This window comes from Jaculus jaculus, chromosome 8, assembly GCF_020740685.1.
Source record: "Jaculus jaculus isolate mJacJac1 chromosome 8, mJacJac1.mat.Y.cur, whole genome shotgun sequence".
NCBI lineage: Eukaryota > Metazoa > Chordata > Mammalia > Rodentia > Dipodidae > Jaculus > Jaculus jaculus.
The window spans coordinates 17,373,134-17,389,761 of NC_059109.1; the positions used below are offsets into that span (position 1 = coordinate 17,373,134).

A 16,628-nucleotide genomic window follows, 5' to 3' on the forward strand; every position below is an offset into this window, starting at 1 on the left:
GAATGAAGTAAAAAGCACGAATTCCAAGTGGCAGGCAAGGAATGGGTAAACTTGAAGGGGATAGGACCCAGGGATTATAAGATTGAACTTACCCAGAAAAATGGAAGTGCTACCTTCCCAGTAATGCTTAGGAGGGTTGGGAACCCCAATGGTCAGTTCTTGTACCGGCCCCCAGGAGAGAGTATTTTCCTCAGCCATTTTCATAGATAACAGGCTTTCTAGAACTCCCTCCCTCTGATCAGTGAGGCCAGCCTCACAGCTGTTGGTAAATTCTGAAGATGAAGTCAAATAACAGAGATGACTTCAGTGTCACTGTGGGCTCCAGAAAGAGTGGCCGCGTGCAGGAGCAGTGTGGCCAGAGAAGGCTGCCATGACCCTTTGTAAAGAAGAGGTCATCTCTCAGATGTAATTCCAGGCAGCTACAGCCAACTGACTTTCAATAAAAGTACTAAAAATATTCACTGGAGAAAAGACAGCTTCTTTAACAAATGGGGCTGGGAAAACTAGATCTCCATATGTAGAAGGATGAAAATAGATTCTTATCTCTCACCATGCACAAGAATCAGGTGCAAATGGATCAAAGACCTTAATATCAGACCTGAAACTCTGAAACTGCTAGAGGAAAAAGTAAGGGAAACCCTTCAATATTTTGGCATAGGCAACCACTTTCTGAGTAACACCCCAGTTGATCAGGAAATAAAACCATTGATCAACTACTGGGACCTTAAGGAATTAAAAAGCTCTTGTACAGCAAAGGACACTGTGAATAGAGCCAAGAGGCAACCTACAGAATGGGAGAAAAATTTCGCCAGCTATACATCTGACAGAGGATTAATATCTAGGATATGCAAAGAACTCGGAAAACTAAATAATCAGAAATAAAACAAACCAATTAAAATATGGGTTATGGAGCCTGGACGGATGGTTTAACAGTTAAGGCACTTGCCTGCAAGGCCAAAGTACCCAGGTTTGATTCCCACAGGACCCACATAAACCAGATGCACAGGTGGCACAGGCATCTGGAGTTTGTTTGTAGTGACTGGAGGCCCTGGCATAACCATAACCATTCTCTCTCTCTCTCTCTCTCTCTCTCTCTCTCTCTCTCTCTCTCTCTCAAGAAAATAAATAAAAAAGTATAAAAATATTTAAAATATTTTATAAATGGGTTATGGAACTAAATAAATAAGATCTTAAAAAAAAGTTCTACATGCTTAGTCATCTTAGTCATCATGGAAATGAAAATTAATACTACTTGGAGATTCCATCTCACTCCTGTCAGAATGGCTATCATCAAGAAAACAAATGACAATAAATTCTGGTGAGGATTTGGAAAAAGAGGAACCCTTCTATACTGTTGGTGAGAATGTAACCTGGTCCAGCCATTGTGGAAATCAGTGTGCAGGTTCCTGAGACAGCTAAAAACAGATTTACCGTACGACCCAGCTGTATCACTCCTAGGCATATATCCTAAGGACTCATCTCACTACCTTAGAGATACTTGCTCAATCATGTTTATTGCCTCTCTCTATTCACAGTAGCTAGTAAATGGAACCATTGTAGATGTCCTTCAACTAATGAATGGATAATGAAGATGTGGTACATTTAGACAATGGAGTTCTATTCAGCAGTAAAGAAAAATGAAATTACGAAATGGATGGATCTGGAAAGGATTATACTAAGTGAGGTAACCCAGGCCCAGAAAGCCAAATGTCACATATTCTCTCTCATATGTGGATCCTAGCTACAAATGTTTAAATTTGTATGTGAGTTGGTAGCAAGAGGTTATTAAACTAGAAAGGAACTACACAGGAGGGAGAAGAGGGAAGTAAGTAAGGGGATAATATTGTATATATGTAAGTAAATGTACAGATTACTGGGGGTGTAATAGCCTAAGCAAGATCATGGGAAAAGATAAAGTAAAAGAAGTTTGGAATATGGTTAATCAAAATTGAAGATGTTGTATAAGCCATACTTTTTTTGGATAATAGCACACTCAGAAGCCATAGACTGTTACCAGAAAAATTTTAGTGCCAGAGATGGGATACCTTCCAGTGAGTCATTAGCAAGGGAGGTTCCTGATGCCTCCAAAACATTACAGGCCATTCCCAAGGCTTTTGGTTTCTTACCAGAAACAGATGGTAAGACCCTGTTGCTGAAGATTTCTCATGTCTGGGCCACAAGGTCACTGAGAAATCAAGCTGGAGCTGAGATGAAAACCTCTTCCTGCAGACCAGCTGACAGAAAGTTGGAAAAAGCTAAACTGTGTGCAGGCTTATGGGAGAAAGAAGCCTTCAACAGTGAAAACAGTGGACACTACAAGCCTTAAGTTTGGCCAACCAGGCCAAATGACCAAATGGGTGCAATAGTGGTATGTCTGTTATGGGGGAACCAAACTGCTCTCTGATTGGACTGGAGGCCTGCTCCATGGGAGGGAGTACATCCCACATGAAAAGCATATGGTAGCCAGGCGTGGCAGTGCATGCCTTTAGTCCCAGCACTCAGGAGGCAGAGGTTGGAGACTCACTGTGAGTTTGAGGTCACCCTGAGACTACATAATGAGTTCCAGATCAGTCTGGGCTAGAGTGAGACCCTACCTAGAAAAAAAAAATTAAAAAGCCTATGGTAGGGGGTCAGCCATGAGCCCTAGGAGTGTAAGGCCTGTTTTTGCCTCCTAAATCTCTATATTGTGTTCATCAAACTGCCTTGTACACACTTTTTTAGTTCATACCCATATACTAATGCTTCTCTCACTTTTTGTTAGAGAAGCTTCTCTTTTCAGCTGGTAGCGACCACTGGGATGACTCAAAAGACACCACAGTACTGAGAAGAAGGGGCAGAGAAGTGTTCCACACTGAAATATCTCTATCATCTTTTCCAAGGCTAGGGGCCCATTGTGGAAGAGGTAGAAGTAGGAATGTAAGAGCCAATGGAAGGGTAGGACTGCTTACAATGCAATTGTTCAGACGGAAATTGGCCTTGATATTCATGACCTCACAGTGCCTAGCACTACCTTCACAAGACCCTCATAATAGGAGGAAAATAAGATGACATCAAAATAAAGGACTAATTGAGAGCGGGAGGAGGTACGACGAAGAGTGGATTTATGAAGGGCAAGAGAGGAAGAGGAAGGAGTTCTCGTGGTTGGCTGTCTGCAGTTATGGAAGTTGTCAAGAAAAAATGCTTATAGAAAGAAGGGGTCATCTCATCTCCTAGACAAAGCCCCAGGACTTTGACTCCTGAGGAAATGAATGGACCCTGCATGTGTGACAGACCAGACAGCTTCAGCTGCTACTAGACTAGGTATCAAGGTAAGTGTGTGACAATTGGTAACACGGATACTCCCCTCCCACCAAGGGGAGAGAAAGTGACCCTCAACCCACCACACCTACCAACAATGCCATACATGTGTTCCCATGCTTTAAAATTATTTTATTAATGACTAATTGACTTTGGTATTACAATAAAACTATTCACACGTTCTTACAAACCCAGTTTAAATCTAAAAAGACCCAATCCCTACTGACTGTATTTAAGAAAAGAATACACCTACTTCCATAGCTTAACATGTAGAGTAGATTTCCTCAGGAATTCTTGCTTCTTAGTGTAGCTGTGTATAAATGAGAATCTGGTACAGATGCCTTTAGTAGTAAGGAATAAGGAGAGTATTAACAGGAGAAACCCAGATTTTTCTATTTTAATTTCTATTTTAATTTCTCCACCACAATTCATTTGAGGGGCAAGGAAAGAAATGTGTGTCTCAGCTGATGGTGTGAAACCATCAGGAAATGACTACATTGTGCTTTTAAGAAATTCTGGAGGCAAAGCTATTTAATGGTCCTTTTAAACCCCTTTAGCTTTTTAAAGGCAAAAAAAAAAAGATAAAAATGAAAAAGATTATGGAAAGCCAGAAAGCCAGCTAAATTGAAACTCATTAAAGACAACCCTCTAGCAAGGCACACTGGGAAAGTAAAATGTGAAAATATGTCTTAAAAATAACAAAAACAAATTTCCTTTCTGTCATATCCAAAAAGGTTAAAATCAATAGATATACATATGCATTCAATACACAAGGCTCATCTAACTACCCTTAGCCTGTCTGTATCTTTTAAAAATATTTGTTTCCTTACTTTTTTAACTGATTTTTTTTTTACTAACCCTATTTCATAGGGTTTTACCCAGTGCCCAAATCATGACTTTAAAAATAAAAGTAAATTCTATCCAATGAATGTTTGATTGTTTACATAAACAACTTTATCTGTAGATGAGGGTTAAGAGAGAGCAAATTTATTTTTAACACTACTTAAAAGAAAAAAAGCTAATAAGATATACACTATGGAGTGGCTGCTTTTAAATTGGCACGATCCTTTATCCTTTGAAAATACCAAATAATAAGAAGAATAGGAAGCTCCTATATATGCAGTTAATAAAACAGGTGTTAACATAAGAGTGGAGAGTGGCAAAATGGGTCTCAAATTTATTTCTCCTGCATTCCAAACTCAAATTTTCATTTTTTTCCCTAAAACTTATGGTATTTAACAAAGATTAATTATGAAGAATCATTCCACTCTGGCTCCTTAAAAGAAATCTGGCCAGCTCCTCACATACCTATCCTAAGAGGTGACATGAGATCAAACCCAAACCTGGGCTTAGGAAACCCCTCTGAATAGCCATTGCTTTATCCTAAATGGCTAATCTGTGACTTGAGTTTGTCTCCACCCTCAGCTCCGGGATTCACCTGACTCTTCTTTGGGGACTCTTTTAAGACCTGATATTCTAACTCCATCCCAGAATTTAGATATAATTGTAATTTTCCTTCCAACCCTACATATATGAAGAGAACCTCTTCATCTCTCCCACCGGCCCCCCCTGGCTGCCTCTCTTGCCGCAGTTCTTCACTCTAGAACAAGAATCAACAAATAATCTTCCCTATAGTGTGTGATCAGGAAAAATTTTTCAGGTTAAAGACGCTGCTTTGCAATTCATCCCTTGCAAATGACTGAGATAAATTAATTTCAATTTATAAGATGCTTATCTGGCTGCCTTTCCTGATCACTCAAAGTACTTGAGTTTAGTAAAAACACAATGTGAATTTCAGACTATCTCAGCACAGTTCCTAGCATTTCATTCACTGCTCTAAGTCTTGGCAACTTCTTGGTGGCAGAGTGATTGTTTTACATACTTGTGTTTGAAAAGGCAAATTTTGATTAAATGAAAATCAGTAAAAATGCTAACAATCAATACAAGGACCCAGGGAATCATTCTATGACAGAATTTCTGATTTAATCTCATAGATTCTTTTTGCCTCAAGCACTGACCATAGAGGGATCTTGAGAATATTCTGATGAGTTTTTCTAATTTCAGGAGTTACATGAAATTATTTGCCAGTAATAAATAGATGAGAGAGGGCAAGAAAGAGAAAGGGGGAGAAAGGAAGCAAAGAAGGGAGAAAGAAAGAAATGAAGAAAAGAGAGAAATTGAGGAAGCAGGCTTGAATCTGCTTTCTCAACATTTGAAAATATTAAAGGCAGATAAACCTCAAGTCATAACCCACCTGTACACTGGTCACCCAAATTTAAGATAGCAACTTTAAATTTAAGAAAAGCAGTAAATCCTGATGGTCTACATTGGTGCAGTCCAAAAGAAATATAATGTAACCCAGAAATATGAGCCACATATATTTTTCTAATTTTTTTCTGATCGCCACTTTTAGCAAAATGAAAGTTACGAGAAAACAAATTTTAATAAGTTAACAGTTAATTTAATCTAATCTATACAAAATGTTGTGGGTTCAACAGGCACTGGTGCATTAAACATTGCTAGTGAGATGTTTAGACTTGACGTTTCCCACTCTAAGACTTCCGAGGGTCGTGTGTATTTCTACTGTAGCACACTCATTTAGAAGTCAATGGCGCTCAGGAGATACACTTGACCATGGACTTGGATAATGCAGTCTAACAACAGATGCATCCCTGTATGAATAATATGCAAAAATATTTCACCTTCTAGGCTGACTTCTAGTTGACCACCATTTTTTCACATTAGCAATGCTGACACACTGTAGTCTTACTTTTACATGAAGTAAACCCAGTTTGTCCATCATCAGCATTACACTGGAACAGAGCTTCCTCAATTGTGAGATGAGGAAGCCAAATTAGATGACTTTTAAGTACATTCTGAGTCTAAAAGCATATCATATCAAATGCATTTTTTACACTGATATATACGGACTATCATTGTTTTTGATATTCAGAAAAGTAAACCTACTAGCAAGGGAACCATAATGGAATACAGTCTCAAGATGCATAATTTTGCTACAAAAAAATTTTTTGAATTATAAGTGGACTACCTAGCCCTAATGATAACAAAACATTTTATGAAACATTTATTAAATGCCATAATGCCACCCAACTTCCACACCTCCACTAAAATACCCATGTAAGTGTCAGGAACCACACACCCTGTGAATTCTCTAGAAGCAAACAAAACAAAACAAAAAAGGCTTTGCGCAGAAGAATTAAGGAAACTTACCAATTATTGTCAGATAAAAACCAGCTACTAAATCCGCTTCCCAGGAAAGTTTGGAAGCAAAGGGGTCCTCGTCTTGAAGGTAGTGTGGCAAGCGATCTTCCTGGGGCAGGGCTGTGTGGTTTAGTGCCATGTTATTCTCAAGCCACCAGGGGTCTGTAAAGGAAATCAGAGATCTCAGAACAGAATGCGCCAGCTTGAAGCATCGTGTCATGTTCCCCCTCCTAGGAAACAAGAAGAAGAAAGTTTCTAGCATTTGCGGGTTATTCTCTAGTTAACAACCACTCAAAGATTCAGCATTTTTCTCCAATGTATCAGTACTCAGTTATCCCATTTACAGATTACCCAAGCCTGATAATTCTCCTCTGGTCCCTCAAGCTACCCTCTGAGCTTGTCCACACCTCCCTTGAGTGAACAAGAGTTGGAAGACCAAGCAGCGTGTTATACTGTTTCTTGGTGCGTTTTGCAAAGTTCTCAACCAGGAAAAGAAACTGATTAAAGTACAGGCACCACACATAATGTTTTATGTGCCAGAGTGCAGCATTATGCGATTGCCCAAATTATGCAGAGAAGCTTTTTTATCTGTCCTACATCTGGTGAGCTTTATTAGAGCTTTGCTAAGGGAATGAATAAAACATTGAGGGGCTAGAGAGCTTGCTCAGTGGTTGAAGCGCTTGCCTGACAACCTGGGTTCGGTTCCCCAGTACCTGTGTAAACTAGATGCACAAAGTGACACATGCACCTGGAATTCGTGTTGCAGTGGCTAGAGACCGTGATGCTCCCATTCTCTCTCTCTCTCCCCCCCTCTCTCTCTCTCTCCCTTGTCTCTCTGCTTGCATAATAAATAAGTAAATAAAATAAAATATTTAAAATATTGAGTACTAGGGAATTGGATGTTTCACTAAATGAACCAAATGAAGCTAAGAGGTAAGCAGTTGTCAGGGTTATCCTAAAGTTTGGAGTTGTTTAAAAAAAGAACTCGTGTGTGTGTGTGTGTGTGTGCAGATGGCCAAAAGGCAACCTGGGTTACCCATCTTCAGAAATGCTACTCATTTCTTTTTTGTTTTTACTACTTTTAATATTTTGTTTATTCACTTATTTGAGAGGGGGCAGATAGAAAGAGAGAATGCGCATGCCAGGGCCTCTAGCTACTACAAACGAACTCCAGACTCATGTGCCACCTTGTACATCTGGCTTATGTGGGTCCTGAGGAATTGAACCAGGGTCCCTTGGCTTTAACAGGCAAGCTCCTTTACTGCTAAGCTTTTTCTTTTTATGTAGGTACTGGGCAATCAAACATGGGTCCTTAGGCTTCACAGGCAAGTGTCTTAACTAGTAAGCAATCTCTCCAGCCCACAACTCTTTTAAGACAGGATACTTTATTGCCATTTAGGACAAACTGTAAAGCCAAGGAGCCCCAAGGATTCACATTTCTCCACCTCCCCAGCACAAGCTTCTTTGTTTTGAATGTGGGTTCTGAGGTTCAAACTCAGGTTCTCATGCTTGGAAGGCAAGTACTTTATCAGCTAAATTATGTCTCCAGCCCCAAGAATTTCAGTCCTGATTGAAACACAAAAGCTCAACCATAGGAAGGACGGGTTCTAGAATTTCCTAAAGCAAAAAGCTGCTTATTTCCCACCATCACTCTTTTAAATACAAAATAAAATCTTGAGAAATGAGGAACTTCCAAAGCACACAGGTCTTTGTGATATTTCTTTTAAGTTTTGATACCAAGAGGTTTACAGTCTTTGAGTGCCTGGAGAGATTGCTCAGTGGTTAAGACCACTTGCTTGCAAAGCCTGACAGCCTGGGTTTCATATTCCAGTACCCACATAAAGCCAGATACACGAAGGGGCATATATGTCTGGAGTTCCTTTGCAGAGATAGGAGGTTCTAGCATGCCCGTATGTCTCTCCCTCTCTAATAAATAAATAAAATACTTTTTTATAAAAAGAGACAGAATTTGAGCAGAAGTGCCCTGTGGAGGTGGATGACATTTTGCTTTGCTAGAAAATTCCTGGAGTTTGTTTGTTGTGACAGGAGTGCCTGGTGCGACCATTCTACCTCTTTCTCTCCCTCTCTCTCTCTCTCTCTCTCTCTCTCTCTCTCTCTCCCTCCCCCCCCCCCCCGAGTGTATGTGTGTGTTCTATTTCAAATAAACAAATGTGTCTTTGAGGTCACACTGCAAAAATACAAGTCTCGCGCTGTCCCTCGTAAAGAAACAGCAGAGTGCTTTCCCTGAGATAACACGCATTGCTGATAGCATGACTTCCACCACAGCGGTTATTACTACGTGTCATTCGAGCAGGAGAAAGACTAACCCCGCTGTGGAATTTGCTACTTGAAATGGATCAGTAGATGTCACTGTTCAGCCCTCTAGGAAGCGATTTGAAGCACAGTATGCCAGCTTGCAACAGGGACAGAGTTCTATTTGCCCCATAGCAGGTGACAGGTCATCAGAAGAGCTGTCATCCAGTCTCCTCCAAGGGGACTACTGTCCACGTCAGATTATTCCACGGCAAGTGGTCATTAAGCTAAAGCAACCATTTACCTCCACACATTAAGGACAGCAGCACAGGTAACGCGAGTCCACCTTTTTCTCTCTGAGAGCTATAGAGAGAAGAAGCCTCTGGCTGTAAGCTCTACTCCATCTCAAGCGCTTTCCTAAGTCAGATTCAGCTCTTGATTCCCTTCATTCTGAAAAATTCTCTCATCACATTAGACCCCATGCTCTCTGACTGCCCAGTCCTGCTGCCCCCCACCCTGCCCCCTGCTTCTATTTAGAGACACAGGATGAGGGTTTGAGTCAGCGTCTGTCCTCGCCTCTGAGTTGAGCAGATTACAACTGCTTCCGTAAAGCTGCAATACCTTACCCATCCCTTATGCGCCCGAGTAATAACATAATGAATTAGGGGCTTGCTTACAACGCCTGACAGCCTGGGTTTGGCAACCTCATAAAAAGCCAGATGCACAAAGTGGCGCTTGCATCTGGAGTTCATTTGCAGTGGCAAGAAGCCCTGGCATACTTACTTCTCCCTCTAAATAAATATCGACATGTGTGGGTGTGTGTATTTTTTTAAAGAGGCAGATAGAGGGAGAGAGGAAATGGATGCACCAGGGCCTCCAGCCACTGCAAATGAACTCCAGATGCATGCGCCATCTTGTGCATCTGTCCTGGGGAATCAAACCTGGATCCTTTAGTTTTGAAGACAAATGCCTTGATCACCAAGACATCTCTCCAGCCCCAAAATATTTTTTTAAAGAAAGGTTTCATATGGCTGTTTTATATAGGCCTTTGCCAAGCAGGTGGCACCTATGATTCCTATTACCTCAAAGGATTACCACAAGAACCCAACAAAAGAAACAGTTGTGGTCAAGTTTATTTTTATATAACCCCAGAAATTAATGCCCAGCCTAGGCTAGTGTCCTGTGGTTAGGGGCTAACAACAAGTTGATATTAAATGCCCTCTTGCCCTCATCCACAGTGACCCAGCTAACATGCTATGCCTGCACCAGAATGAGAATATTCAAGGCCAAGAGAAGGGGTGTTTCCTTTCGTTCTTTCATTCTCTCACTCTCCCCTTCACCTTCAAGCTGGGCCTTCCTCAATTGAGCACCTCAGTGGTTTCTGCCCATTTCTTTCTTAACAAATTCTCCCCTGTGATAAAGGGAGCTTGGGAGCTGCAGAGAAGGGTCAGCTGGATGCACAAAGTGGCACATGCGTCTGGAGTCTGGAATTCGTTTGCAGTGGTGGGAGACCCAGGTACACTCATTCATTCTCCCCCCCCCCCTCTCTCTCTCTCTCTCTTTCTCTCTCTCTCTCCCTCTCTCTCATGTAAATAATTTTTTTAAGATGAGCTAGGGCTAACCATGGTAGCACACACCTTTAATCCCAGCACTTGGGAGGCAGAGGTAGGAGGTTCACAGTGAGTTCCAGGCTACCTGGAACTACTTAGTGAATTCCAAGTCAGCCTGGGCTAGAGTGAGACCTTACTTCAGAAAACAAAAAGAGCAGGGTGTGGTGGTGCACACCTTTAATCCCAGCACATAGGCATAGGTAGTAGGAACTGCCGTGAGTTCGAGGCCACCCTGAAACTACAGAGTGAATTCCAGGTCAGCCTGGGCTAGAGTGAGACCGTACCTTGAAACCCCCCCAAAAAAAATGAAAAGAAAGGAAAAAGAAGAGAGGAGAAGAGAAGAGAAGAGAAGAGAAGAGAAGAGAAGAGAAGAGAAGAGAAGAGAAGAGAAGAGAAGAGAAGAGAAGAGAAGAAAAAAAAAAGACCAGACTAGACCAGACCATGCTAGGGAATAGAAAGATGGCTCCATGGGTAACAGCACTCCTCATGCAAGCGTGAAGATCTTAGTTGGATTCCCAGCGCTGACATAAAAAGCTGGACAGAGCTGGAGAGGTGTCTCAGCAGTTAAGGAGCTTGCCTGCAAAGCCTAAGAACCCAGGCTTGATCCATCAGTACCTACGTAGGCCAGATGCACAAGGTGGCACAAGTGTCCAGAGTTCACTTACAGCAGCTGGAGGCCCTGGCGCACATATTCTCTCTCTTTCCCTCTCCTATAGCTCTCTTCTTGTGAATAAACAAATCATATTTTTAAAAAACCGGACATGGCCATGCATGCCTGCCACCTCAGTGCTAATGCGGACAGAAACAGGGGGATCACCAGATCACCAGGGCTCCCCGATTTAACTGAAAAATCTCACCCAAAAATGGGGAGCTCCAAGTTCAGTGAAATACTAATGTCAGAGAAGGTAGAAGAGCAAAAAAAGAACCCCCAACTTCTTCCCCTGACTTCTGCACTCAGTGCAGGCATCTGTATACACCACACATGCGTGCCCACGTGCACACACACACACACACACACACACACACACACACATACACACAGAGTGACTTAACAAATTTTGTTGCAATATTTGTATGTTGCTAATTCATTTAGGAGGAAAAACACTAAATATCACTAGATATTTTAAGTAAGAAAATCGGGGCTAGGGAGGTGGCTCAGAGGTTAGAAGTGTTTGCTTGCAAAGTCTGATTGACAGCTCCAATTCCATTCCCTAGTACCCACATAAAGCCAGATGCACAAAGTGCTCGTGCACCTTAGGGTTCCTTTGAAGAGGCCCTGACACACACACACACACACACACACACACAGACACACATTCTTTCTCTATCCCTCTTTCTCTATCTAAATAAATAAATACTAAAAGAGAAGAAGAAGGAGAAGGACCAGCAGCAACAACATCAGGGTGTGAAGGCCTGACCAGGCCTTTAATTCCAGTACTTGGAGGGATGAGGCAGGAAAACTGCTGTGAGTCCACAGCCAGCCTGGGTTATAGTGAGTTCCAGATCAGTCTGGGCTAGAGTGAGACCCTGCCTCCAAAAACAGAAGAAAGCAAAAAAGAGAAGAGAAGGAAGGAAGGAAGGAAGGAAAGGAGGGAGGGAGGGAGGGAAAAGGGGAGGAAAGGAGAGAGGGAAGGTAAAAAAGAAAGAGAAACCTACAGAAATATTTCTAGAAATCCATACACCAGAGGGCTAAAATTGGTAGTATTACATGTAGTTTAACCATAGAAGTTCTTGACTTTTTATGTGGAGAGGAGGGTTCTTGATAATGTAGACACTTTGCAATTGTTTCACAACAGAATATTACCTTGGAAATACTCACTGGCCATCAGACAGAAATGCCCATACACTCTCCTGACTTTGTCTGCATGTTCCATCACTATGCTAGAAACTCTTCAATAAAGGATTTGTTGTTATAGGTTATTTGTATTAGGGAGATGTCACAACCATGAGACTATGCACATAAATATCTGTGTATTTATTACACATGATATCTAGGCCCCAATTTAGTCCATGTGTGACTTCCCTTGGAACGCTGTCATTAACACAGCGTTCCCCAGGATCTGGAGTTTCAGGCTTTTCTATGCAGGCAAGCCTATCCTGCTCTTCAAATGCACCCCACGGGGAGTGGCTCACATCTGCTCGGCATCCGCTGTGCCAGCACTACCCTACATGAGTGTCAACCACAGGCAAAGCCCTCATGTGACACCTTGGGGATTTTTCTCCCCACTGACTATATCTTTTCTTGATCATTGAATATTCGATAAACTTGAGAAGCTTACATTATACTCTTGAAAAGGATTTTTTTTTTCTGTGTGAGCTGCTACAGATGCTTAAAGTACTTAAGCCATAGTCATACCAACACTGTGTTGATTTATTGTGGATCAAACCTGTAGTGAGCCGAGGGGATCATCCTGACCTACAGAAGGACATCATGTGTTTCCTCAACACATTAGAAAACAACTCAAAAACACCAAGATATGTAAAGTAGCAATCAAGAAGCAAAATAATTCAGGGGTTCGAGTACCCAAAACCCAGGTCTCCTGGAGGGTAAGCTTTATCTGTTAGAGGGTGTTAATGAGGTCTCTGCCATCTCTACAGGGAAAATGCTCCCAACCACAAAGAAAACAAGCAATCAGCCAGGGCTGGCTTGCCACCAGAAATGCACACACATGCTTCTGATTTTCTCTGCATGTTCCATCACCATACTACAAAATAAAATAGAGGACGGGCTGTTTGTATTTTTTTTAACCCACGTAAGTAGAAACAGGGTAGGAAACATGGGATAAGGGAAGAGAGGATAGTAAAGAGGAAAAGAGAGAAAAAAAAGGAAAGGAAAGAACAAAATTTCATACATAACAAAGCCGGCAACAGAACAATCAATAAATTCAATATCTTCTAAGCCATGTGAAAAATAGGGCAGAGTTATCTGTTGAGAATAATAACCCTGAAGTCAATTTATTTTTAACTGTTTCATCTTGAAGTAAATTGGTAATTGGGAAATTGTAAACAATTGGAGATGTGCTTGAATGTATTTTTTTATTGTTAATATCAATCATCTTAAAGTGTCATATATGTCACATAACAACTGCTTAAATCATCCACCTTCTCCTGTGAAATTGGAAGCAGAAAGTTTCAAATTAACTTAAGCTCACATTGTCGCCAACCGATTTCTCCCCAGAATTACGAGTTGCATTGGTCCTCAGCAGTTCTCTTACACAGAGCACTAGGGATCGTAACTCAAATACCAGATGGTGCCCATCTAGGACATAGCGTCCATTCTCCATTACTCTCCTGGGGACCTTTACATATATGTAAGTCCTTCCTAGAGAAGCAATTCAATAACCCAACAAAGTGTCCTACACTCAACCAAGGCAGCCCATGGCCTGAAACTATCTCAGAAGCACACAGGAGGCTATGAGCCCCAGAGATGATGCTAGTCTCAAATTTTCCATTCACATCACCAGAGGATACCGAACCTAAAAATCCTTCATACCTTGGAAGCATCCACTCACTGTGGACATGTTCTCTCTCCTCGGTTCTCAAATAGGGTACAAACCAACATGGTGGGGAAAAAAAAAAACTTGGAAGAAAGGGCCAAAAATCTCATACTTTGCTTCTCATACTTATATATTCTGGCTCTGATGTCACAGATCCGTACAGGTCATGTTAGCTATGATTTATAACTCTAATGTGACCATAAATAGTAGTTGCTAATAGTAACAGTCAATGTGAAACACAATCAGAATTGATAATAATAATGACCAATGTGAAACATGCAGCATTTTCAGCAATAGAATCTGTTCATTCCTTCTCTAAAATAAATAAATAAACCATACTACCCATGGTTTTAAAAAAAAAATACTGTCAGGAACATATAGGCAAGACCCATACTTTTCCAAACAAGCAGAGTACTTCAGGGAAAAACGAGCCAGAAACTGCAATTTTACAATAGTTCATTATTTTACTGTTTGGGTGCCTTTCAAGATTTATTTCTGATCTGAAATTATGTTTCTGAGATAGGCATCTCGAAATGTTGTAAACACTAGTTGATAGAAACAGGCCTAGACTCAATAGGAAGAAAAATAAAAACGTATCCAATTAACTTCCTCAAGTACGCAACAGTATTCAAAATAAAGAAAGGCTCTCAACAGTTTCCAGCTTCTCCTAGTTCAACCACAAGGAAAAACCAGGAGGGAAATTGCACAAACTTGAATTAAGATTATTTTCTCTTAGCCCCGTCAATAATGTTCACATCGTCTCATAAGTCCCTTTCACTGATCACCTCCACCTCAAAGTCCTATTTTCCAGACATTATTAGAAATAATTAGAAAATATTTGAATTTGTCATTTCTTACTTGTTTCATCCCTTCGTGAAAACTCACCGATTTAAGGGCCTGCCCCAAAAAAAAGAAAAGAAAAAGAAAAAAAGGAAGAAGTTTCTTTCCTGCGCTGCTGGCTGGGTTGGCTACGATGTGCCACGTATTTTTATTGGTTCCTTCCAAAGCAACACACTGGGTACTTTGCACCTCCGTTGATTTTAACCATTATCAAATGAAAGGTGCTCAATTTCCTACACTTTGCTGCTCTCTCCACCCCTTTGCTGAAAGGGCCAATCATATCTTTGGTGGGGGGGAAACAATCTTGTCTTATTGAATTATGAGGAGAGATGCAATTTTTGGAAGCTTAATTTATCAGTGATTAAAAAAAAAAAAAACAGAAAGAAAGAAAACCAGCAGTAGCTCCATGGCCCTTATATTGATTAGCAACCAGAATAATGCTGGCTGCTGGCTGCACTTTTAAGAAACCATATACTTGCTCTTTTTATTTTTTAAGCTCCTGATTAATTTTTTTTAATTTTTTGTTCATTTTTATTTATTTATTTGAGTGTGACAGAGAGAGAAAGAGACAGAGAGAGAGAGAGAGAGAGAGAGAGAGAGAGAGAGAGAGAGAGAGAGAATGGGCACGCCAGGGCCTCCAGCCACTGCTAACGAACTCCAGGCACATGCTCCCTCTTGTGCATCTGGCTAACGTGGGTCCTGGGGAGTCGAGCCTCGAACCGGGGCCCTTAGGGTTCACAGGCAAGCGCTTAACCGCTAAGCCATCTCTCCAGCCCCTGATTAATTTTTTAAATACTCAGGGATTAAAACTTAAAGGTCTTCTTATTTGTCTTCTTAGACTACCTTTTGCAAGCCGCACACATTCTCGTCGATTACCTACTAGAATTGCCTGAAGAGGCCACTAAGATAGGGAACGGAAAGCACACACACAATTTTTAAAACTTAAAAGTTGAAGGTTGTCCAGGCCCAGCTCCTGTCCTTGAAGGTCTGTCAGGACTGACAAGGACGTTCTTTGACAATGGCATCCATAATCCCCGGTCTCTCACAGTACCTTCCCTGTACTGCAGTGGAGCTGGGGGCTTTCCATATATGTCCCCTTTCTGCTCCCCAACAATAATGCTGTGAAAAGAGGATGTTACTGTCACTATTTTGTTAACAACAGCGAAATAGCCACAGAGAAAACCAGTGACCCGCTGAGACTGCTGTTCAACTGAAATAGGCGTGTATTTCTACTAGATGCAAAAAGTCTCTGAACAGCTGCTTGGGCAATCTTCTAACTTCCTAATAGTATCTCATCGTAAGGTTCGTTGACTAAATCATTGAATAAACACTTAACTCCTATGACTTGAATGTGAAATGTCCCCTACAGGCTCATGCATTGATCACTTGGTCCCCAGCTGGTGGCGCTGTTTTAGGACGTTGTGGAACCTTCAAGCAGTGGGCCCTAGCTAGAGGAAGTGGGATGCTGGGGAAGATGAGCTTTGAGAGTTATGTGCTGGTTCTGGTGCCAGACACTGAGGGGAAGAGGAAGCAGTTACTTCTCAACAGACACAGACTTGGAGTCACACCAAGAATCAAAAACTTTAACGACCTGTTGTGAAAGGCTATGTAGGGTGTGATTCCAGCAGCATTCTGGGACAGAGAGAACTAAGAAGATAGTAAAAAGATGATGGGCTGGAGAAATGGCTTAGCAGTTAAGGTGCTTCCCTGCAAAGATAAAGGACCTCAGTTTGATTCCCCAGGACCCATGTAAGCCAGATATGCAAGGTAGCACATGCACGTGAAATTCATTTGCAGTGACTGGTAGACCTGGCATGCCCATCCTTCCTCTCTCTCTCTCTCTCTCTCTCTCTCTCACTCACTCACTCTCTCTCTCTCTTCTCTCCCCCCCCTTTCTCTCTCTCAAATG

General features: G+C 41.5%; 1 protein-coding gene across 1 annotated transcript in view; it reads right to left on the minus strand.

Annotated features, from left to right (window-relative positions):
* Positions 1-6,658, minus strand: part of Opn5 (opsin 5) — a 39,913-nt gene extending 33,255 nt beyond the window's left edge. Inside the window, exon 1 of the mRNA XM_004649433.3 lies at positions 6,529-6,658. Within this exon, the coding sequence (XP_004649490.3) occupies positions 6,529-6,658 (130 nt within the window). The remainder of the gene's footprint in view (positions 1-6,528) is intronic.
* Positions 6,659-16,628: the final 9,970 nt, after the last annotated feature.